Source organism: Linepithema humile, chromosome 4 (assembly GCF_040581485.1).
Source record: "Linepithema humile isolate Giens D197 chromosome 4, Lhum_UNIL_v1.0, whole genome shotgun sequence".
NCBI classification, from domain to species: Eukaryota; Metazoa; Arthropoda; class Insecta; order Hymenoptera; family Formicidae; genus Linepithema; species Linepithema humile.
This window is the reverse complement of record NC_090131.1, coordinates 3,367,393-3,387,907: the sequence shown is the minus strand read 5'-3', so window position 1 is coordinate 3,387,907 and position 20,515 is coordinate 3,367,393. Positions and strand designations below refer to the sequence as shown.

The following is a 20,515-nucleotide window of genomic DNA, read 5'->3' as shown; positions in this document are numbered from 1 at the left end:
TGTTTCTACGTTTCTACGTTTATACGGATCTCCAGAAGTAAAAAAAAAAAAAGAAGAAGAGTATAATTATTATCTACGAGAAGCTTTTTTTATTAAGATCGTAGTGTAGATCATAAAGTTGGAAACGAGAAGCGTACACACGCGTGACACGCTCCGATATGCAAAAATATCGCAGAGTGCCGAACAAAAGGTAACGAGCGTTCACCCGTGTCTCTGACCGGCATTGATTTCTAAGCGGTTACATACATATTAACGTGTAAGAGCGGGAAGGAAGTAAAATTAAAAGTTGTATAGTAAAACCATTCATTGAATATATCTGTCCGCAATGATCTTTACAACGAAAAAGCCATCTTCTTGGAGCGATGATACATTTTGGCGACGAGAGCGAACTTTTTATCGAAATTCTTCGAAACCGACCCGAGACTGATATCTATGCACTCACACCATTCTCTAGCAATCGTCATCAATCTGAGGCGCCATCGAGGCAAACCTCGCTCGTTTATTTATTTTGCGCCGGAGACTACAAAATTGTGAATGAGACCTTTGGATCGAAGTCGCCTCAGACGCGAAAGTACAGTCTCCAATATCTTCGATCAGCAGTTATAATAGTAACTAAACTATTCTACATTTATCTATAACCTATAATAAACTGTGAAACAAAGTGTACCAGCGGCGAGTATTTATTTCATCACAAGATCTGTCCTACACATTTATAATTTAATATAACAATTTTAATACAACACATAGAAGCATTATATATATATATAAATTATTCATTTTGATTTATAAAAATATCACAAAAATGCTATGTCTTATTATATTGCTTCTAAAGCATTTATTATTGTATCTAGTTCATCTTTGTTCAGTTCCAAATTTATAATACGTCGGGATTCCGTATCTTCGACTATGAGATCCAATTGAAGAAGCGATTCCCGCAAAGAAGCAATCTTGCTCGATCCCATTACCAACTATAAAAAAGTGTGATGAAGCAAATAAAGCCAATAGAATAAAAGTAAAATGATTGTTCGTATAAAATACCTTTAATCTCCAATCAAAATCTACTATAGTTGGTAGTTTCCTTTTGTAATGTTCTCTCAATAAAGCATTTGTCAGATGTTCCCTACGCACTTTTAAGCAAGTAAGAATATTTTGTTGCACTTGCTCCGGTAATTCATGGTATTCTTGTGGCATCTGAAACAATCATTTTTCTATTATAATTATTTGTAACTATTTTTAAATATTTTAATTATAATTATTTTAAAATTAAAGAGACATTAAATATATCTTGGCTGATTTATATTACATTGTGATTAGTAAATTTAAAAAAAAAAAAACTGGATTTCATTATTTATATCCAAATTTATATTCAGTATTTATATCCAAATAATTTTTATCAATTATACCTTTTCCTCTACCATGTACAAAGAAGCAGGATTTCGCAATAATGTTGATATCAGCTTATAAACTCCTTCATATTCAGCTTTACTCCAATCCATACTATTGCTAAATTTATGATATGATGGTCCTGGACGGCCGCAAATTTCATCGACACACGCATGCAACAGCTTGATATAAATAAAATTATTATATGATACAGCCATTAATGCGCAAGAATCAATATTATTGTGATACTGACTTCTTTCAAAACGTCACTCTTTTCCTCGCTGAAGAGGCTAATGTATAACGATTGAGAGCTCTCCATAATTGCTATTTAACTGTAATTTCTTTTAACATATGCAGAGATTTATTTATAATTTAATCATTTTATCATTATTGACATAAAAATAGATTAGAATTTAAGTTCAGAACGCACAAATTTTATAAATATATATTTTTTGCACAATTTATTATTCGACATGAAAATTTCTTATTCGAATAGAATATTTTGAAGATGTATTTAATAATTGTAAATAGCAATTTTTAGTTTGCTATCCAAATGCACTGCACTATGCAATTTAGGTTAGAAAACCAATGCAATCGCGTTTGACATATAAGCGGTTTGTACACGTAGCGCTACTATGTGCCAAAATTTTCAACTCTTTAGTGAAAAACGTACTTACCAACAATTGTAAACGCTTGTTTTATGTAGTCTCTGTTAGATGGGGACACTTAACATTTTATCGTTTAAAATATTCGCGCAATTTTAAAGTATCGCTGCGTATAACTTCACACTAGAGTATGTAACAAGTTGTGTTTTTTTCATCAAATCTTTGCAGAAATTTAAATATTAGCGCAACTTCGATCAATATATCTCAAGAGGTAATATATTCTTGTTTTTATTAGCTACAGAGATTTAGAAATAATATCAATTACTTGCATGTAAAAATTGGCAAATCTATTCGTATTCTTAGAACGGGTGGAGAAGGTTAGGTTAGGTTAAGTGAAATTTATTGATGTGTTTGTTTTATTGATTTAATATTGATATATTCTCTACAATTTTAATGTTTTTAGTTGTTGTCTATATGACTTACATAGTTCACATGATCTACAAGCATCACGTTTTGTAATCGATGAGTTTTTATCCGCATTTTTTGTATTGTCGTTTACCGCATATAAACAATGCTGTTATATGATTTACATATTGTAAATTAGTAACGATACAAGTATGAGATACTATTTACATTTGCAAATTAATTTAATCATTAATTTTCTGATAAATTCATAGATTTTAAGAGAAGCAAGTTATAAAGATTATAAAAGTTGTTTTGCAAAAATTTAAAGATTGATTTTTGCAAATAATTAATAGTTTATAATTAAACGATTATTTTAATTTTAATGAAAATGAAATAATTGTAAATATGTAAGAAAGTAAATCTTATATAGTCTTATATAGTATTCGTTAGGTGGCGGCACCAGTAACGACTTGTAACATTCACTCAGTTTTGAAATATTACTGGATGCAATTTCACACTATTCGTACAGACGTTGTGTGTAACTATTTGTACTGTGATCTTTTTGCCAAATTTTCGCAAAAGTTTAGATATTAGCGTAACTTTGACAATATATTTTAAGAAGTAAGATCTTCCTGTTTCTGTTAGCTACAGAGATTTAGAAATAATATCAGTTATTTGCACATATACAAAGAGCACGAATCAATTTGAGTTTTTAGGCGGGAGGGGGAGGGGAAAAGGTGAGTGGAGAAGGTTAAGTAAAATATATTGACAGCATATTGACATGTAATTTCTTGTTTTATTGATTCGATATTAATATGTTCCTTTATACAATTTCATTGTTTCAGTTGCTGCCTACATCTACATGATTTACGTAATCTACATGCGTCGCGCTCTGCAGTCGGTGAGTATACTTTATTCGCACTTTTTCACCCTCATTTATTTAACATTTTCGATTGCTGTCATATTGATAAAGCATTGTATATGCCTCACGTGCATACAAATAATATCCATGGCTTGATTATAAGATTCTTGATAAATCTATAATCGATTTTACAATTTTAATTAACTGATTTGGTTTCTACTGTCTTGTTAGATAAATGAAGGTTAGGTTATAACGGAAAGCTGCAGATTCACGAATGCACTCTTCGCGATTGCGAAGGGAAGAGCTGATTATAATTCCATATATCGGCTCTTATGATATTTAATACGATTATTACGTATATATATATATATATATATATATGTGTGTACGAATAGATATATATAATGTAAAAGCGTAAAAAAACTTGTTCAAGGCGCGCGAGTAAAACGCTTTCACTACAACTTCAATCTTGCGCTGACAAGTAACGCGGCACATACGCGCGCTTCTTCTCCTCTCATGATTTAAATAGTTCCTTAACTTAGAAGTTCAAACGATCCACGATTTTCCGGTAGCTTTATCGAGAAATGCGAAACACCCGTTGACACTTATCCGGAGCACTCGTTCTTCGCGCGTCTTGTCGTTCGTGTAGAATGTATTACTTTATTCTAGAAAAAGTTTAAATATATATAATAGTATTTTGGAAAAAAACAGATAAAAGCTTCAAAGCCGCAAATTATAAAAAATGAAATATATTAAAATTTAAAAAGTAAATTGGAAAAAGCTATTTATTAAAAATAAATTTCAAAGAGAGAAAATGAGAAATAATTAATATTGTTTAATTTCATATATATTCTCAAGTTACTATGTAATTTATATAGTCTCAGGATATGATATAGAGTCACATAGTAAGTAAGCGACGATATATTAACAATTCAACGACTATAATATTTCTCGCAGACAATCGCATAGTCCAAACACGCACATTTAGAATTTGACGCACACAATTGATCTACCTTAGCTCTTTGTGATTTTGCTGTTTTATTAATAACATAGAAAATACAAAGTTACAAATACGCGGCTACAACGTAATGTTAAGAGCTTTCTTCGTGTTACATCACCTGCATAGAGACGCAAAAAGAGTGCGTCCAGTTGTTACATCTACTGATTAAATATTAAATTAACGAATGTGGCGTATATTAATGCTCGATTAAATACAATAAAGAGATTCTATCGTATAACATACAAAATGTGGATACATTAATGATCTGTTTCAATTCTGCGCGATCGCTCGTGTCTATATTCGGATTTCACTATTTTAATCTATTACATTCATAAATACGTTTTAGATAAAACTGGTTTACATTTATATTTATATAATCATGTCTAATTAATAGAATTAACAGAATTAGAAGGATAAACTTAATCATCCTCGCGAGATTTAATGAATAAAGAGTCTCCTCACGCAGAAGGAAAACAGCATCTCAGACTAGGCTCGCGTCCGAGGTCTTCTCAGCGTAAACTAAAGACAAAATTATTATTAACTTAAAAGACTTCTCAGATCGCACCTTCTCGGATCTATATAATTTCGAATGGCGATATTATTTCGTGCGATTTTTTAAAACGAGTTTTTTCCGTCGACGAGATTCTTGCTCAAAAAACAGTCTTCTTTAACGAGTTTCCTTAAAAAAATTATTACTAAAAGCATTTCATCTTCACTGGTAATTTTGCAATGTAATTTATATCATTTTATCTTGAAAATTGCTTCAGAATTATATGAAATATTATTTTTCTTTCATTTCAAAATCCGATAATTGAATAATGATTTATTCATTTTCACATTGACGCTCTAAAATTATCCACATTACTTTTAACCCTTGGACGGCGAATCGCCTGACCGCCAACCGCACGGCGGATACCGGATCCATTCGAACTCAAGTGAAATTTTGTTTTACACTCCGAAGACAGAAGATGGGGACGGGAGGTAGGATATTGTTTTGTCTCGAGCGAAGTAAAACGACTGCGACATAACAGTCTTCCGGGACTGGGTCTGAATGGAACCGGTTAATATTCGCCGGGCGAGAGTTAAACATTGAAATACTATTTTATTCTGTCCCCCGCGACGATCACTGGTATCGAAAATCGACGATCACTTATCACTTTGTATCGTTGATCGCAATAGAAAAGAAGAAAGAAAACGACGACGATACACGCGTACGGTCTAGACAGCGACGTACATTTATACAGAATAACACGCGGGGTACACGTACATATATAATGAGTCTCTCTGAACGAAGGCACTTGAAAAAAAAAGAAAGAAAAGAAAATGGCACCATCGGTTTCTCGCGCGCTTTAACACGCTAGCTTCGTCTTCATTGGCACGGCGATCGCATCTTCGTCTCCTTCGCTATCTACTATCCGCTATCCACTGTAGCTCGTCGTATTCTGTATCGATGATTGAGATGCGTGCGATCTATGGCGTTGAAAGTGTCTTTTTTTTGCGGACACTTGCCTCGCAACGACGCATACTCGCCGAATTCGCAGTTGGGTGAGGCGCATTCATTATTCTGAATGCATCTGTGATCAAAAACTTTAATATTATCAAGCCTGGAGTTAGTCAAAACATTTTGTTGAAAAAGCGTTCAATTTTATCGCGGCAGAGTCTTTGCAATAATTAGTAGAAGAGATTAGTAGAACAAGCGTGTTTGTTACAATTCCACGTAAATCTTTGATAAAGTGCAATTAAAGTTAGATTCGAGTATTGGATTAAATTAAGCGTTAATTCGCAAAGCGCAGTTATGGTGAAATTTTGCGGCGCGACGTACAAATGGAGCTCACTATTTTGTCTTGTAAATGCCGGTGATTAGTATGTAGGTGCCGCGGTGTTGTTTTACTGTCGCACTTTTAAGTGCGTGCCTGTGTATTGAAATACATCGCGGCGAAGTGTGTCGCGAAATTGCAACGGTAAAGAGCGCACAGTCATACTCACATTCTGTCCGCGAGAGATAAGAATGCCTTTCCGCGTCTCGTCTTTATGCAATTTTGATTGTTCTCGTTGCAATTGCACTGACAGATGCCTTCCAATGTCATCCTCGGCATAAATTGCGATGGACATCGACATCTGGAAATTTTTTTATCGCACAATAATTATATGACAAGCAAACATCCTTATTTTTCGTTTTAATCAGTTCGTTATATTAAATGCAAAATGATACGTTAAAAAACATAGCAGTAAGTTGGAATAGTTCATATAATTGATTGTTAAACAATTGTAACAAATTTACGTCTTTCTCGGCGGCGATCTCTCCATATTTTGAGGCGGCGACGTAGATTGCCGGTACACTGCCTGGTCCGCGGATTTCTCGTTCATCGTGCCGTACTTAGATCTCTCCCTGCATTCGCATTCCGTATGATTGTAGAACGACAGCTTTTCTACTATGCTGGCAGCATCCACGTTCGTGGTCTGCAATAAAATCAGAAATAAACATCAGTACAGAACATTGAAACGCGCGCGATACGCATAATCGAACATCGTAAACGATACATTATGCTTAGAGAGGGTCGAAGTGCGCTTGTAGCACGCGTTGGTGAATATTGGTTCTTTTATTCTTTTATTTATGTGTTAATATTTACTTACTTTCCGCAACGCGGAAATGGTTACATGGAGAAGTTTCGCTATGTAGCCTTAAGTAAATATCATTACTTACGACGACATCGCAAAGTTAGGACTACGCCGTATGCGTACGCAATTTTGTAAATAATATTCCATACTGCAGGAAGCCACCCAACTTTATTCTTTCGTTATTTGTAGCTACACAAAGTATCTTGGAATTGTCGTCCTTCTTAACATCGATTTCTTGATTTAAAGTCAATCTCCAGAGAGAAACGACAATAATTGTGAAATACTTTGTACAAATAAGTACCCTTTGCAAAACGTTTCATCGTTAACATACATCGATTAATTGGATCGATACTCTCGCATCGGTTATAAATGTCAGTCGAGCGTCATGACGACAACGCCACGCTAACGAGAGCAATAAGAGGAGAGACTGCATAATATTACGCAGTGTTTAAAAAACTAGACGATAGACACTCGTATACGCGACCCGGTTCTAATTGGGTTCAATTAACCTGACTCACTTTCTGCTCCTCGCCGTACAACAAACTAGACATTTTACCGACTGACACGCTGTTAGCGCAGGAGCTATCCGTATCGCCGGGCCGTATTTAGCCCGCCTTTAATCGGCTCTAATTGCCCTGAGTCATTACTTGCACATACCGATTTCCGCTCGCGTGTTTTGATCGGTCGGTCGTTGTCCCAATAATTGACGCGGAATTGATATTCGATATAAATAGACGCGCGCGATCGCTCGATGTGACATCGAAGTGACACTCAGCTTTGAAGAGAGCATATGTCATTAAAACACGATTAAATAATCACACAGAAACTTGATTATTCGAATCTGAAATAATAATCGCGCATTATCCGGGACACTCTATTCATAGACTCGATTCTCTACTACTCGCTCTTGCCGGAGGTCCATTATAGCGTTTTACTACTTATATCTTCTACGGAAAGATGGACGGGCTAGGCGATCGATTTTCTCCCTGCTCGTTAAAATGTGAAGCAAACTTGATCGAGTGAACGCGCAAAGAATAAGAATCCCTTGGTTAATTGAAAGTTAGAAAATCACCTGCGAGAGAGAAACTCTGAGGGGCTGACACGCGTCGCATCGTAAGCGACTAGGACGCTCGTAATTACACCATTCTCGTGATTGGCAACGGGCTGATGCGCATTGTGCGTGATAGAAAGCTCGCTAACGCGACCCACGGGGTTACGTCGCGAAGCAAAAATTTGTGGCGTGTATTATTATGCGTTTGAAAATCAACGTATACAACCGTTCGCTACAACGACGAGACTTCGTAACGGCAGAACGCGGAAGCACAAGAGTGCATTATAAGTTCAACTCTTGCGTTCGTACTGTATTATGCGATGCGAGAAGGAAGAGCGTTTTTGTCGCGATATCGATTGAAAGCGAATCGTAAGACCGTAAAATAGAGAAAATATTGAAATTTATTTTACAATTTAAAAATATATTCCCATAAAAGCAGTTATCTTCGATCCGGTGAAAATATTTTGACAGTTTCTGCGATCTCACACGCGTGGAATTCAATGAATATTTATTACGTTACGTAAAATCTGTCGATCTATGAGTTAATACAATCGATGCAAAAGTACTCCCGCTAAGTGGGTCGTAGTACTCGATCATTAAGATCGATGACAATGAGCTAGCGGAACGACACGCTACGATTGTGTCCGGCCGACGGTGATCAGTCGCGGTTAGGATTTTATTTATGAGATTTCGCGGCGCGAGGTGCGGTAATCACGACGTGTTGCGCGCCGCTCAATTAATGCCCTTTCGCCACATGGGGGCAGCACGAAGGTACGATTGCGACAATCATTTCTCGCGATGTCATTAACATCGTTGAAGGTAGGATTGCGACAGCCGTTTCTCGCGGCGTACATGAAAAGCGGAGAAAAACTCCGCAAGACAATTCTATCCATTGCCTATGACGAACGGTACTATTACTTTTGCCGTATTTCCAGCTTATTGTAAAAAATAAATTCGATTAAAAATCAGATGGTTTTTTTACGAGCGGTTTAAATGCGCCGTGAAGCACCGCGAAACAGGGATCAGTGTACGACAAATTGCATTGAGAAGAATTGCGTGGGATTTCTTTTTGTCTTGATAAAATGCGTGGCTCTTTGTAATACGAGCTGCATCCGCGGGGCGTTCTCCGTCTTTCTCCGACGAGCTCTGTCAAGTCGGTACACAAGGATTGAGATTCGCGATCGTCTCTGACGAATGGCCTGGCTGAGGAATCGTGGTCATAAATTTTATCCCCAGTACCGTACGTAGGACGTCCCACGGAGAGAGTGCACTCACTTTTGAAATTACATAATATCATTCTTACTATTTATTATTTCAAGTGCATTTGAATATTCGAGATTACTTCATCAGTGATGATTTTAATTGATACAAGTCTTTGTAAGGTTTCAATTTTATCGCATTACTCTGGATTCATTTTAATAGGTTTGAATTAACAACACAAAATTATTAATGTTGAATATGTTTATACTGGTTTATTTTTAATCAAAACGAGTGTTCATCGCAAGTTTCGTATATTGCTTCGCGTGCTTTCGACATTCAAAGGAGAATAATGCACTTCCTAAAGGATACATCTAGTCGGTAGGACGGTAGTAGCGTGGTACGAGATTCCTTCGGTTTCGTGTTGCAGAATTTTTGCCGAAAGGCGACGGTGTGAAACTGCGCGGATATATTTACGAGGTGTACTAGCGCTTACGACTACGCCTGTAGTATAGTCAGCTCAGAGTTGTCGCCGATAGCGATTGTGCAAGTTTTGCAGCGTGAACAGTACTTAATCATTCCGTGCTCGTGTTCGTTAAGTTTTACAAATAACTCGGCGTAATTTACGGCAATGAAAATTACACGACATGCCAGCAACACGATGTTTATTATCAATCAAGTAATAAAGTCACTCTGAGATCGCTGCCGAAATATTTTATTTTGCATTTCTCGATGTTGTAACTTTTCGCATGTAGTTATAATAATCGTCCTGCATAATTGTAACGAGCGTAGGAAGTGGAACGTTCCGAGAGACGCGCGATTTCCATAATGCCATAGAGATGGGCTGTTTGCAAGAGCGTTTCTTCGAAGGTTCGCCGTGAGTCATCTCGCGGACCATAGCGAATTCCGGAATTTAATTTCCACGAGGATTATCCCTCTTGCGGGATCGGAGCAGCTGACCGGTCGCCTCATTAACATTCGCAGTATCTTGCTTCGGGCGCTCGTTCCTGAATGAAACACAGGAACCCGGCACGAAATCACGCGCACGCCGGAGAGATCGGTGAACCGTGTCGAAGGCACGTCTTTCAAACAAATATTCCGTATTTCTCGCGATTTTTCGACATTTGTTGAATTAATATTGTGGCTTTATTATATTAAATTTATACTGTCATAATTTTGCAAGCAATATATTTGTTTTAGCATTTGTTTTAGCATTTAATTCTGAATTAATTTTTCTAAAATTTTTATAGATTATATAATTTAATTCTAATTTTTCAAATTTTTGTTATATGCCAACACACACACATACGCGTATTAATATACAAGAGGATATAGTTATAGGTATAATCTTCCGAGACCTTTTCACACTTGATTTTACCGAAAGCGACCTTTCCGCAAATCGCCGTATCATCAAATGTTGCGAGAACCCGGTGAAATTAGCAAGATAATCATGAGAATAAGATAAAAGTAGGAATCAAAATAAAATAAAATAAATGTTTTATCGCGAAGAGTTTACAGGCAATAGTAATTTTCATAATATTTAATTTCGAGAATATATCGCGCTACACTAAATTTTTCATCGATTTTCCGTGATATTTTCGAATTAAGAACAGTGGAGTATGTAATACATATGAATCTTACCTAGGTACATCGATCGTTTATTAATAAAAATAAAATAATACTGTCTTTCGCGAGATTGTGTGAAATTTGAAATATATTACGCATGTAATATTGAACATGATTATATGATATATTTGCGGGCACAGTTATCACATATTAACTATAGCCATTAGCTTGAATTTATTATATATGATGAGTTGTGTACGCGTAGCTATGAAAATTCCTCTGTTATTTTCAAGTTTGGCTGGCGCGCGGCGCTAGATGTTTGTTTTGTTTTGTATGTTATCTATCGCGTAGCGAGTTACCTTGCGACTTTCGCACGGCACATTCGTATGGCGACATTCAAGTAAATACGTGTAGTAAGAATTGCTCCGTATTTTTATTTTATTACGTATTGAATTGTAATAGAAGATTATTCTTTACTGTCATAATGATACGCGTACGCGTTATTAATCAGTTTTTTTTATGAGTAACTTGTAATAATAATGAGTATCGAAATATTTGTAATATAATTGCTGAAAAATATGAATATATAATATTTTTCAGCGCGAAAAGAAAGAGCAGCTTGACGAAAAGAAGGATAACATTGTCGCGGTAAGCAGCGGATTCGTTCAGATTCGCAGTTCCGTATGATTTTTTTATCGTAACATAATGAAACGCGCGTCGGAAATTTCGCGAAGTATCACGCGAACGTTAAATAAAAAAACGCGTGCCGGGAGTATCGTACAGTGTCGCGCGACAATGATATCGAATTCTACGCGTTATTCCATTCATACGCGCGCGATCATATGAATCGCGAGTGTAGTGCCAGCAGAAGAAGGCCTAGGGGGCATTAGGCGACGGCAAAGCAACCCTGGATAAGAAATTTATTATTTATGTAATATTTTTTTGAAAATTATATATAACTCGTTTATTAAATATCTATTTAAAAGACGAATAAAAAATTAAATGCACGCAATAATTATTTTTACAATATTAATTAATTTGAACATTATTATAATATGATTTTATTTGTATATTACAGATAAACGACGAGACACTTCCTGCGCGATTGCTGCGAGTCATCCACCGGTAAGTGACACGATTTGTCACGTCTTTATTTTTTTAAGGCAATAAATCTGCAAAAATTATATTAAGTATATATGTAAAATAAATTAGAAAAAATTAAAAAATATAAAAAAGTTTATATTAAGAAGATAATAATATTGAAGAAACATACAATATCTTAGATTTATTGCCTTGAATTTTATATGGCATATTTTCAACATTCATTTAAATGGCACACATGGGTCAATTGCATTTAAACTGAATTTTGTATTAAAGTGTGAAAATGTACATATATGTTGTATTATCATACATTATTTATATATTGATTTATATATTATCTATATATTGAATGTATTGAATTTATGCCGCAGCGCTTTTGCGCGCGATATCGAATTCTTTATTGATCTGTTTTATTGTTTAAAAATATTCTTCAATCGGTTCTTTTAAAGCTCTATCGCATAAATTATACAATATAATTTTAAGTTTAAAAACTCCGCGGACGCGTACACATTCTATCACGTGGCTATCGTATGCTATCAAAAGACTATTTCATATTGTAGATATTATTCTTTCATAATCAGAGAGAATATTGATTTAGGTCCGGTTAACAGCGTTTGCCTCTTGTCATTGTAATAAAAGTGTCTATCAAACAGGTGACGGCAATAGACGCCACATATCGCATGACTATCTCATACACAAAGTTATCAGGTGTCTCGAGTGTCATAAATGATTGTCGCATCTTGAGAAGTGCAGACTAAACAACGTCAACGCACAGAGTTGTCGTTCTTGCGCTTTTGATATACTCTGTAAATGATATTAACCGGAAATAAAGTACCTACATGAAATTTTTGATACGCGATATTCAATTACAAATATATTTGAATAATTTAAAATCGGCATTGTACGATAATTTTTTTGAGAGATTTGCTTAGCGTTATAATCATTAAAACATTTCTTTCGTACGATACATGAACGATGAACACACTAGGCAATGCAATGTTCGTTGCGCGAACCGTATTGACCGCACGAAACGTCAGACAGATAATGCCCTGTCGCTCTCTTCGAAACGTAACGAATTCTCGATTAATCGACTCGTTCGGGTAGGCAAACTGGCGTGGCCTCCCGGCAACAATAATTAATTTCTGGCATCCGACGGTAATTAAAAGACGGCTCGCTTCGTCATTGCACCCACACGGCCGGCATCGAGTGAAAGACGCGCGTGAGCATGCGGGATTACAATACGGCTTTGTGCGCTCACGCTGGTGTGTAATTAACATACAATATTCTCGGAGCAGGGAGGTCCGTTTTTCAGATGGAGAATCAAGACATTTAGTTCTTAAGAACGGCTCGGAAATATTAATCCGCTAAGTATCATTATTTCACGCAAAGATATAAGCTGTTAGAGAGGAGAAAAAAAAAGTTGTATAAGTTATATTATCTTTCTTAATTAGCAGGCAAAGCAATATATCTGAAAATAATATATTTCCGCTTCTGTTCCTAAAGAGCCATCGCGAGTTAAGTTCTTGAATTAATTTCAGTAGCTACACGTTTATTCGTGGGTGTGCTTTATTAGCATAATTTATTAACGACATAAACGTGGATAGATTCAAAATGCAAATCGGTCGTCGCCCGCTAGTTCTATGGTTGTCGTTTCATGGTAGATGGGAGACGATATTACTGTATCCAATGTCCGTCAACCAGTCTCGATCTCTGATACATGGTATCTTTCTCTAAGCAATATCATTTTACACATTGAGGCTCATTCGTATTTATCAGCGCTTTTTTCTCCTTCTTCTTTGAAACTCAAAGCTAGGAACTCACTATAGATTCATATCTTCATTCGATTTCATATTATTTTATTACAAGACCTTTTTCGATACTTCTAACGTTTTAGCAATACGACAAATACAATATATAACTTTTATTCAATATTTCACATAAAAAACTAAGCTTTTTTTATACTACTTTATGGTATTATATATTTACGTTGAAAGAAATATTTGATATATATATATATGTTTTCATTGCGTGTCTTTGACTCGCGTTAGATTTTCACGGGCACGCGCGTAATAAGTGTTAAGACTGATTTGCATGTGCTTATTGATGGGCGTTCCTACATCCACGATCGAGATCTTTATCACGTTACCGTAATGTCAAGCCCCCTCCGGCGAAGAGATTACACGGGAATTAGCTATGACGGTTATCGGAATTAGATCGCGCGTCAATCTCTAATTGTAGCGCGGATGGAAAATCGAGTTTGCACGCTATCAGAGCAGCGAGACAAGTCCGTCTTCGATGCTCGTGTTTCGATAGACCGATACTTCATCCGTTTAGTTACGTTAGATAGGCAAATCAAGTTTGTTTTACAAATAGGCGTCGTAAATTCGCTCGGGAGACAGCGAGAAACTCCGCGACTGTAATTAATTACAATTGTATTCCACGAAGACAGGGCGTATTTTTGCAGAAATTTATCGCACCCGTGAACGACTTCATTGACTTGAGCTGCTCAGCGACATGGGTCGTATGTAACTTCAGTAATTTTGGTTGTTCCGCGATAAAGTCGTCATAAATCAACGCGCGTCTGGGTCAGCGCAGTTCGCGTTCAACCTGTTCTGAACCAGATCCGAATCGCCGTCGGCGCGACTGAGGATGTGCGCTGGCAGCTAAAATGACTCTGTCAATGTGAGCAGGTTGTCTCCTTGCGCCACTAAATACAGGTTTCTATCAACTTCCGCGATTTCTATTTATTTGATAAACGTCATACCGCGTTATCAGAGTATTGACCTTATCGGTATCTAAATATCGCAGCTGCATGATCAAATAATTTTCCTCTCAGAAGTACCTCCTGTCATTCAAATTCAATTTTGATTTCAATTTGTAATTTCTCGTATGATGAATGGGAAAATATTATTACGCTTGTAATTAGTCAACGAATTGATGAAATACACTAATGCGTACCATTATCTGTCCACACGTGAATGTTTTTAACAAATAGCACCCCTCGTTATTACGTTTGTTACGGCGATATGTTAACACCGCCGACTGCTTAGGTAACTTTTTTCTTCGATGACTGATTCGTTTGTGTATATATGAAACAGTGACTCGAGTCTCAGGTACGAAGATTCTTGGAATATTGATTAACGATACCTACTTCCCATGTCTTGCATCGGATAACGATCGGTCCGAGTCATGCCGGTTCTGTAGTTCCGCGGCGCGTATTAATTAACGTTATACGGCCAACCGGTTCACTCTCGTGTTGCCGGTGGCATACGTACTGTCGACACGTTAAGTATACGTAGATCCGTATCTTAGCGATCTTTGAAAAACTTCTAACAGCATGATGTAGGAGAAAAAAGTTATAAAACTATAAGAATCTATTAATTTCTAAAAGTATTTTGTGATTAAAAAATACGCTTAGCATTTTTTGTATTTTTTGCGCAATCTTTCTAATATAATTTATTAAGTTTTTTGAGGCAACATCGTGCATATTTAAAAAAAAAATTTATTTTATCGTTATTGCACTTTTGTTGTTAACAGAGTCATAACGTCAAATGAGATTTTTACAATCGCATGGGTAATTAGATGCGAGCAGTGATATGAAGCTAGATTGACCGTTCGCTTAATTAGCATAGTGCGTTAATGCAGCCGGTAAATTTATCCGTACGGCACGAGCGCGCGCGGCCGCGGAATGCCGTAAAACTTTTTTCGCGACGACTCTCCCGCTCATCAGGATGCGTGTGCAATGCGCAGCAAGAGAGGAAGTTAAGCGCGGGAGCATTTCACTCTTTTTGTTCGAGTCCGGCGTGGAATGTGCGGCCAGACGCGCATGATGCAGCGACGATGCGATGCGTTATGATGCGCAACCGCGCGCGTGTTACGCCGGCCGGTCAACGCGGTAAAAAGCGCAGAAATTAGCAGCGCGTTCGCGTTTTACTCACTCGAGAGAGACCGACTGACTCGTCTTCGGAATCTCGATCCCGATCGCTTCGAAACTTTGCGATTTCGAAGTCAATCGGTGTGTAAGGAATCGGTTGAAGAATCATGGAAATGCGAGAGAAAACTCGAACAGGAAACGCGGAAAAAAAGTAACCGGCTGTTGTCGATGTGCGATAATAAAAATTAGTTACGTATAATCATAGCATTTAATTATTAATTTTGTTTACTCCATGAAATTATGAAATAATTATGATCCATATGAAACTAATTATGAAATAACATCAAGCTAAGATATATTGGTCTGTAAGATTTTGTCTGCAAGACGTCTTCACCATGGCGTAACTCCGGGCTAAAAAAGCATGTAACCGCGAAAAAACGGGGAAACGAAAGTATTTACGTAACGAATACCTTCGGGAATTACGAAAATGTTGCAATTACGTTTTACAATTCCGCTGGATCGGCCAACTTGTTTCCGAAATTGATAATGCCGATGCGAGTAGCACAGATTTAAAAGTCAATCGTGTCGGTGACAGAACCAGTTCTTGCATCGACTGCGGTAAGATTCACGAAGATTGAAAACGGGTAGGCGAACAGAGAGAGAGGAAGAGAGAACGGAACTACCGGAGAAACAGCCTCCGATCGATGGTTCTCTTAGTGAATGGACGGAATAATCGGAATTGCGCGCGTAGTATGGTCGACGATTGTCAAGCCGAAGGTCAACAAAATGTAAGATTAAGTACGAAGAAGGAAGTTGCTTGTGTATCGCGTTCTTTAACAGAATCGCATATGCATTAATAGCTTTGTCGTGATTTACAGGCGATTTAGCATTATTCTGTCAGGGATACTGTGATGTTTCGAACGTCATACAGATATCATGTGGAATTACTTTTCATGTCAAAATGTCATTTTCAATGGGATTTTTTCTCGCGTAATCTATGAGTTAAAGCGGTGGGAAATTAAGTGCCGTTGTAAATTTCGGTTGACATGATACAAAGTGCATCATAAGGGTCGTACGAGTCATGGCTTTACGCGTCAAAACATGGTTTGTGACCGTTTGACGGCTAACTAATCTTGATTCAAGTTTCCAACTTATGTTGCTATTGCAACGATTATCTCTCATTATTGTCGCTAATTTCCCCATTATGTTTACTTATCTTATTCGCATCTCTAGGCTCGTGAGAGTCAATAATCCATAATTTGCTATTTAATTTTTAGTTTTATTACAATAGTTTATATTTTTATTTACTGATTGTAATTTTTATATCTTTTCATTTTCTGTTTTTGAAAAGACTGATCAATTTTTAATCTAATATTCCGTCGATATTGTCATTTTTCACGTGGTATTGAGATAGGTGTGCGTACACGGAGGCCGCGTATTAACTTTCGGCGGATTAGCTACAGGCGAGTTTTAAAGTAGCTGAATCGGATGCCGTGTACCGTCGATAAATCTATCTTAATACCATCGGACGGCGGATGAAGTCAGCTTAATATCATGGATTCACCTCCGAGATTACGGTGGAAAGTTTACGAGTGCGCCCGAGGGTGACAGGTGAAACTTACGCGAGTCCGATCGATCCGGACGAGATCAATCATCGCGCGGCACGATTATAAATCTAGTTTTTTTTTGTGTACACGAGTGCCAACGATATATTATACTTCAGGGGCTATTATTTTCCCACGGCGAGTATTTTATATTTCGATTTAACCGAGATTACGCGCCGTCGGCACGGTTTGCTCAGGAACGATATCAAGTCTTTCTATTATCCGCGCGGCGGGACTTTTGCGCGAGAATTTACGCGATTGAACAGCGACGTCCGACAGGAACGTATATTCGTGCGAATGTGAGATAATTGGATTCCCCGATACATTGCACGTTCGTAATTGCAAATGGTTCTATTAAGTGAGCGCGTTTTAGAACCGCGAAATGACTACATCTACATTACGCATGGCGTAATTGATCTTAACTCTAGACAGATAATGGTTATTAATCGCAGGAATTATTAATTTCATCTTCGAGCCATTAAGTGCCTGCACGCACGCAATTCAAGATACTATTGCTTTCGGTAACGCATACCACATATTACAATTTGGATTATGCGAATAACAGAATTATAAAGAATGTTAGTGTAAAAATTCAGATGTAGAGACAACATTATTGGTGCGCAAAATTTAATCATGTGTTTAATTGAACTATTTGTTTTACGCAAATATACATATAATTTCCCAATCAAACGGAATTATCATCAGCCATAAAACATTCTGTAATTTCAAAGTCGAGTATAAGCCGATTAGATTTATGGGTTTAATTTGTGTTTGAAGGCGTTGCAATATAGTACGCAATATACGCTCCAGCGTAGGGCGCAAAATTTGGAGGAGCGCAAAATTGTAATAGACATGCTTTAAAAACAATTGATATTTATTAGATAAAATTTTTTGGATGTCATTGTAGTATAAATGTATTTGTATATTTTACAGATAAACCTTCGCGCTTCAAATCGTTATATTCGTTCCGCCGTAATTTCGTAATATAATAAAACGTGCGTCGGGAGTGCGGAAGTGCGTTATTCCGGGAGTGGCGTGATAGTTTCGCGCGAGTACGAAACGCCGAATTTTAGCGAATCGTATAGACGAACATATTTCCGCCGCATGCTACGACAAATATTGGGGCATGATTTTCTTTCGACTTTGGGCTTGGCTCGAGGGAGAAAAGGAAACTAATCGCACCTTAGCTTCTTCGAGCTTACGTTTTGCTCTCTGTTTTGAGAAAATCGTGTCTCAATTGGTAAATACAGTCGTCTGAAACGTGGACGAAATTCACGCGTAACGTCGCAATAACTAATATAAAATGCGCGTCGGGAGTTCCGTTTAAAGTGCCGTGCGATTTAATAATTCGCGTCGCGAATGTGTGTGCATACTTTGAAGACCACTGAGAGAAGGAGGAGGCTCAGGAAGAGCATCAGGCGTCGGCGGAGCAACGCTTAGGTAATTATTCATTTATTTGTTATTCGCAAAATATTGCATATAAAATATTATATAATGTAGCGCATATAAAATATTTAAAATACTTTAAATATTTAGTAAAATATTTATAATAGTAAATTAATATTCACCATTTTTAGAAATTTTTTACATATTATTTCAACTAATTAAACTTTTTTCTTTATTCAAAAAATATATTTTTGAAAATTTTAATTCTTTGTTTAGACGTGCATAAATAAACGAATATAAAGTTTAATGTGCGCAGTAATTATTTTATAAATATTAATTATTTCAAACACTAATCTGCATTTATTTTTTTATTTTACAGATCAACTTTGTGCGCGTAATCGGTGCTATAAAATATATTCGTTCCGTCGTATAGTATAACAAAATGCGCGTCGGGAGTGCCGTTAATGCCGAGAGTTATAGCGAATCTATAGATGAACGCATTTTTGCTGTATGACAAATATTGGGACACGATTTTTTTTGACTTTAGGCTTGGCTCGGGGGAGGGAAAGGTCGGTTTCAATCATAAAATCTCCACTACGGCAGGGCAATCTTCGGTTCTACGTGCAGCGCGCTAGTTGCACAGATAGCCGGACTGTCGAAGGTAGTCGAGGACGGCTACCGGAGTTAGTCAAACGCTACCGATTGCTTTTCAGATGCCTTGTATCTAGTCGGTTGATTGGATGACTAATCACCTCATCTTCTTCAAGCTTATCTTTGCCTTCTGTTTTGAGAGAATCGTGCCCCAATTGGTAAATGTGGTCGTCTGAAACGCGGACGGAATTCGCGCGTAACGTCACAGCTTGGACAATTCGGTTCGATTCGCCTGTGATGTCGGGAGTGTCGTTTTAAGTATCGCGCGATTTTCGTATTCAGGTACGCATGCGAGCAATGCATGCGCCGCGAACGCGTGAAATTCAATGTGAGTGCTTCGAAGGACCACTGAGAGGAGGAGGAGGCTCAGGAGGAGTATCGGGCGCCGGCGGAGCAACTTTACGGTAAGCAATAATTCATTTATTTGTTGAAAATATTGTACACATTAAAATATTTAAAAGACAAAATATTTACATTAGTTAATATTCATCATTATTAGAATTTATTTACATATTTATTTTTATTTTAATAATTAAACTTTTTTTAATAATTTTTTTATTCCATATTTGCTTACAAAAAGAATTAAAAGTTTAATGTACTCAATTATGATTTGATACATATTCATTACGAGCGCAACTATAATCTTGATTTTCGTATTTTACAGATCAACTATGCAGATCAACAAAACGACAACTCCGCTGCTGCGCATCGATCGGTGAGTGAGTTTAATTTGTCTTGATTGTTATTAAGATAATGGATCTATAACATACATACTATAAAATTTAACATTGTAGATCGTACATGATATTGATTTTATAAGCATACAATATAATATTATAAGCATAATGATATACAAGAATGTTATAGATAAAATAGATCCATTATTTTAAAATGGATGGGCTAGGACTTGGTGGATTCGTTAAATATTTAACTCTGGAACATTTAATAAATGTTGTTCATAAATAAGAATTAGAGCAAGATATATTGAATTATTCAAAAAGTTTATGGTCTTTTTTTATGACAAAATCAAAAACAATTTTCATATATTTATATGTCCATTTATTTAGTAATATGTATAAACAAGTTGTTAAAGATGGCCAAAAGTTGTCGAAAACAACGTACATATATTATTGAATAAAGATGGATTTAAATATATAAAAATTGTTTTTGGTTTAGTCATAAAAATTGCTACAAACTTTCCGAATAACTTA

The 20,515-nt window shown here is 36.5% G+C and overlaps 2 protein-coding genes and 1 long non-coding RNA gene across 5 annotated transcripts in view; 1 reads left to right on the top strand and 2 right to left on the bottom strand.

Moving 5' to 3' along the window:
• Positions 1-664: 664 nt before the first annotated feature.
• On the bottom strand, positions 665-2,001 carry LOC105672311 (COMM domain-containing protein 8-like). Its single transcript, XM_012367173.2, has 4 exons — positions 1,637-2,001; positions 1,404-1,565; positions 1,039-1,191; positions 665-968 (listed from the first exon to the last, which is right to left on the bottom strand). The coding sequence occupies exons 1-4, from the start codon at positions 1,700-1,702 to the stop codon at positions 816-818; spliced, it is 534 nt and encodes a 177-aa protein (XP_012222596.1). The 5' UTR covers positions 1,703-2,001; the 3' UTR covers positions 665-815.
• Positions 2,002-3,169: 1,168 nt separating this feature from the next.
• Positions 3,170-20,515, bottom strand: part of LOC105672225 (transcription initiation factor TFIID subunit 1-like) — an 82,837-nt gene continuing 65,491 nt past the window's right edge. For 2 of the 3 annotated variants that reach the window (XM_012367015.2, XM_012367014.2), the window contains exons 5-7: positions 6,537-6,715; positions 6,242-6,373; positions 3,170-5,829 (exon numbers count right to left, since the gene is read on the bottom strand). In XM_012367015.2, coding sequence (XP_012222438.2) covers positions 5,667-5,829; positions 6,242-6,373; positions 6,537-6,715 — 474 coding nt within the window. In that variant the 3' untranslated portion in view covers positions 3,170-5,666. Of the gene's footprint in view, positions 5,843-6,241; positions 6,374-6,536; positions 6,716-20,515 lie in introns of all 3 variants that reach the window. The other variant, XM_012367016.2, reaches the window with a different exon arrangement.
• On the top strand, positions 10,751-20,086 carry LOC105672226 (uncharacterized). The gene is made up of 4 exons (XR_001100771.2): positions 10,751-11,619; positions 11,767-11,813; positions 18,201-18,707; positions 19,033-20,086. It is a non-coding gene; the product is annotated as an uncharacterized lncRNA (long non-coding RNA).

What these genes read in the sequence shown, in the direction of transcription:
- LOC105672311 (XM_012367173.2), bottom strand. Translation starts at nt 1,702, where the DNA reads ATGGAGAGCTCTCAATCGTTATACATTAGCCTCTTCAGCGAGGAAAAG. An exon ending in AGAGTGACGTTTTGAAAGAA is followed by an intron (nt 1,566 to 1,636) that starts GTCAGTATCACA and finishes ATTTATATCAAG; the next exon opens with CTGTTGCATGCGTGTGTCGA. An exon ending in TGTACATGGTAGAGGAAAAG is followed by an intron (nt 1,192 to 1,403) that starts GTATAATTGATA and finishes TGATTGTTTCAG; the next exon opens with ATGCCACAAGAATACCATGA.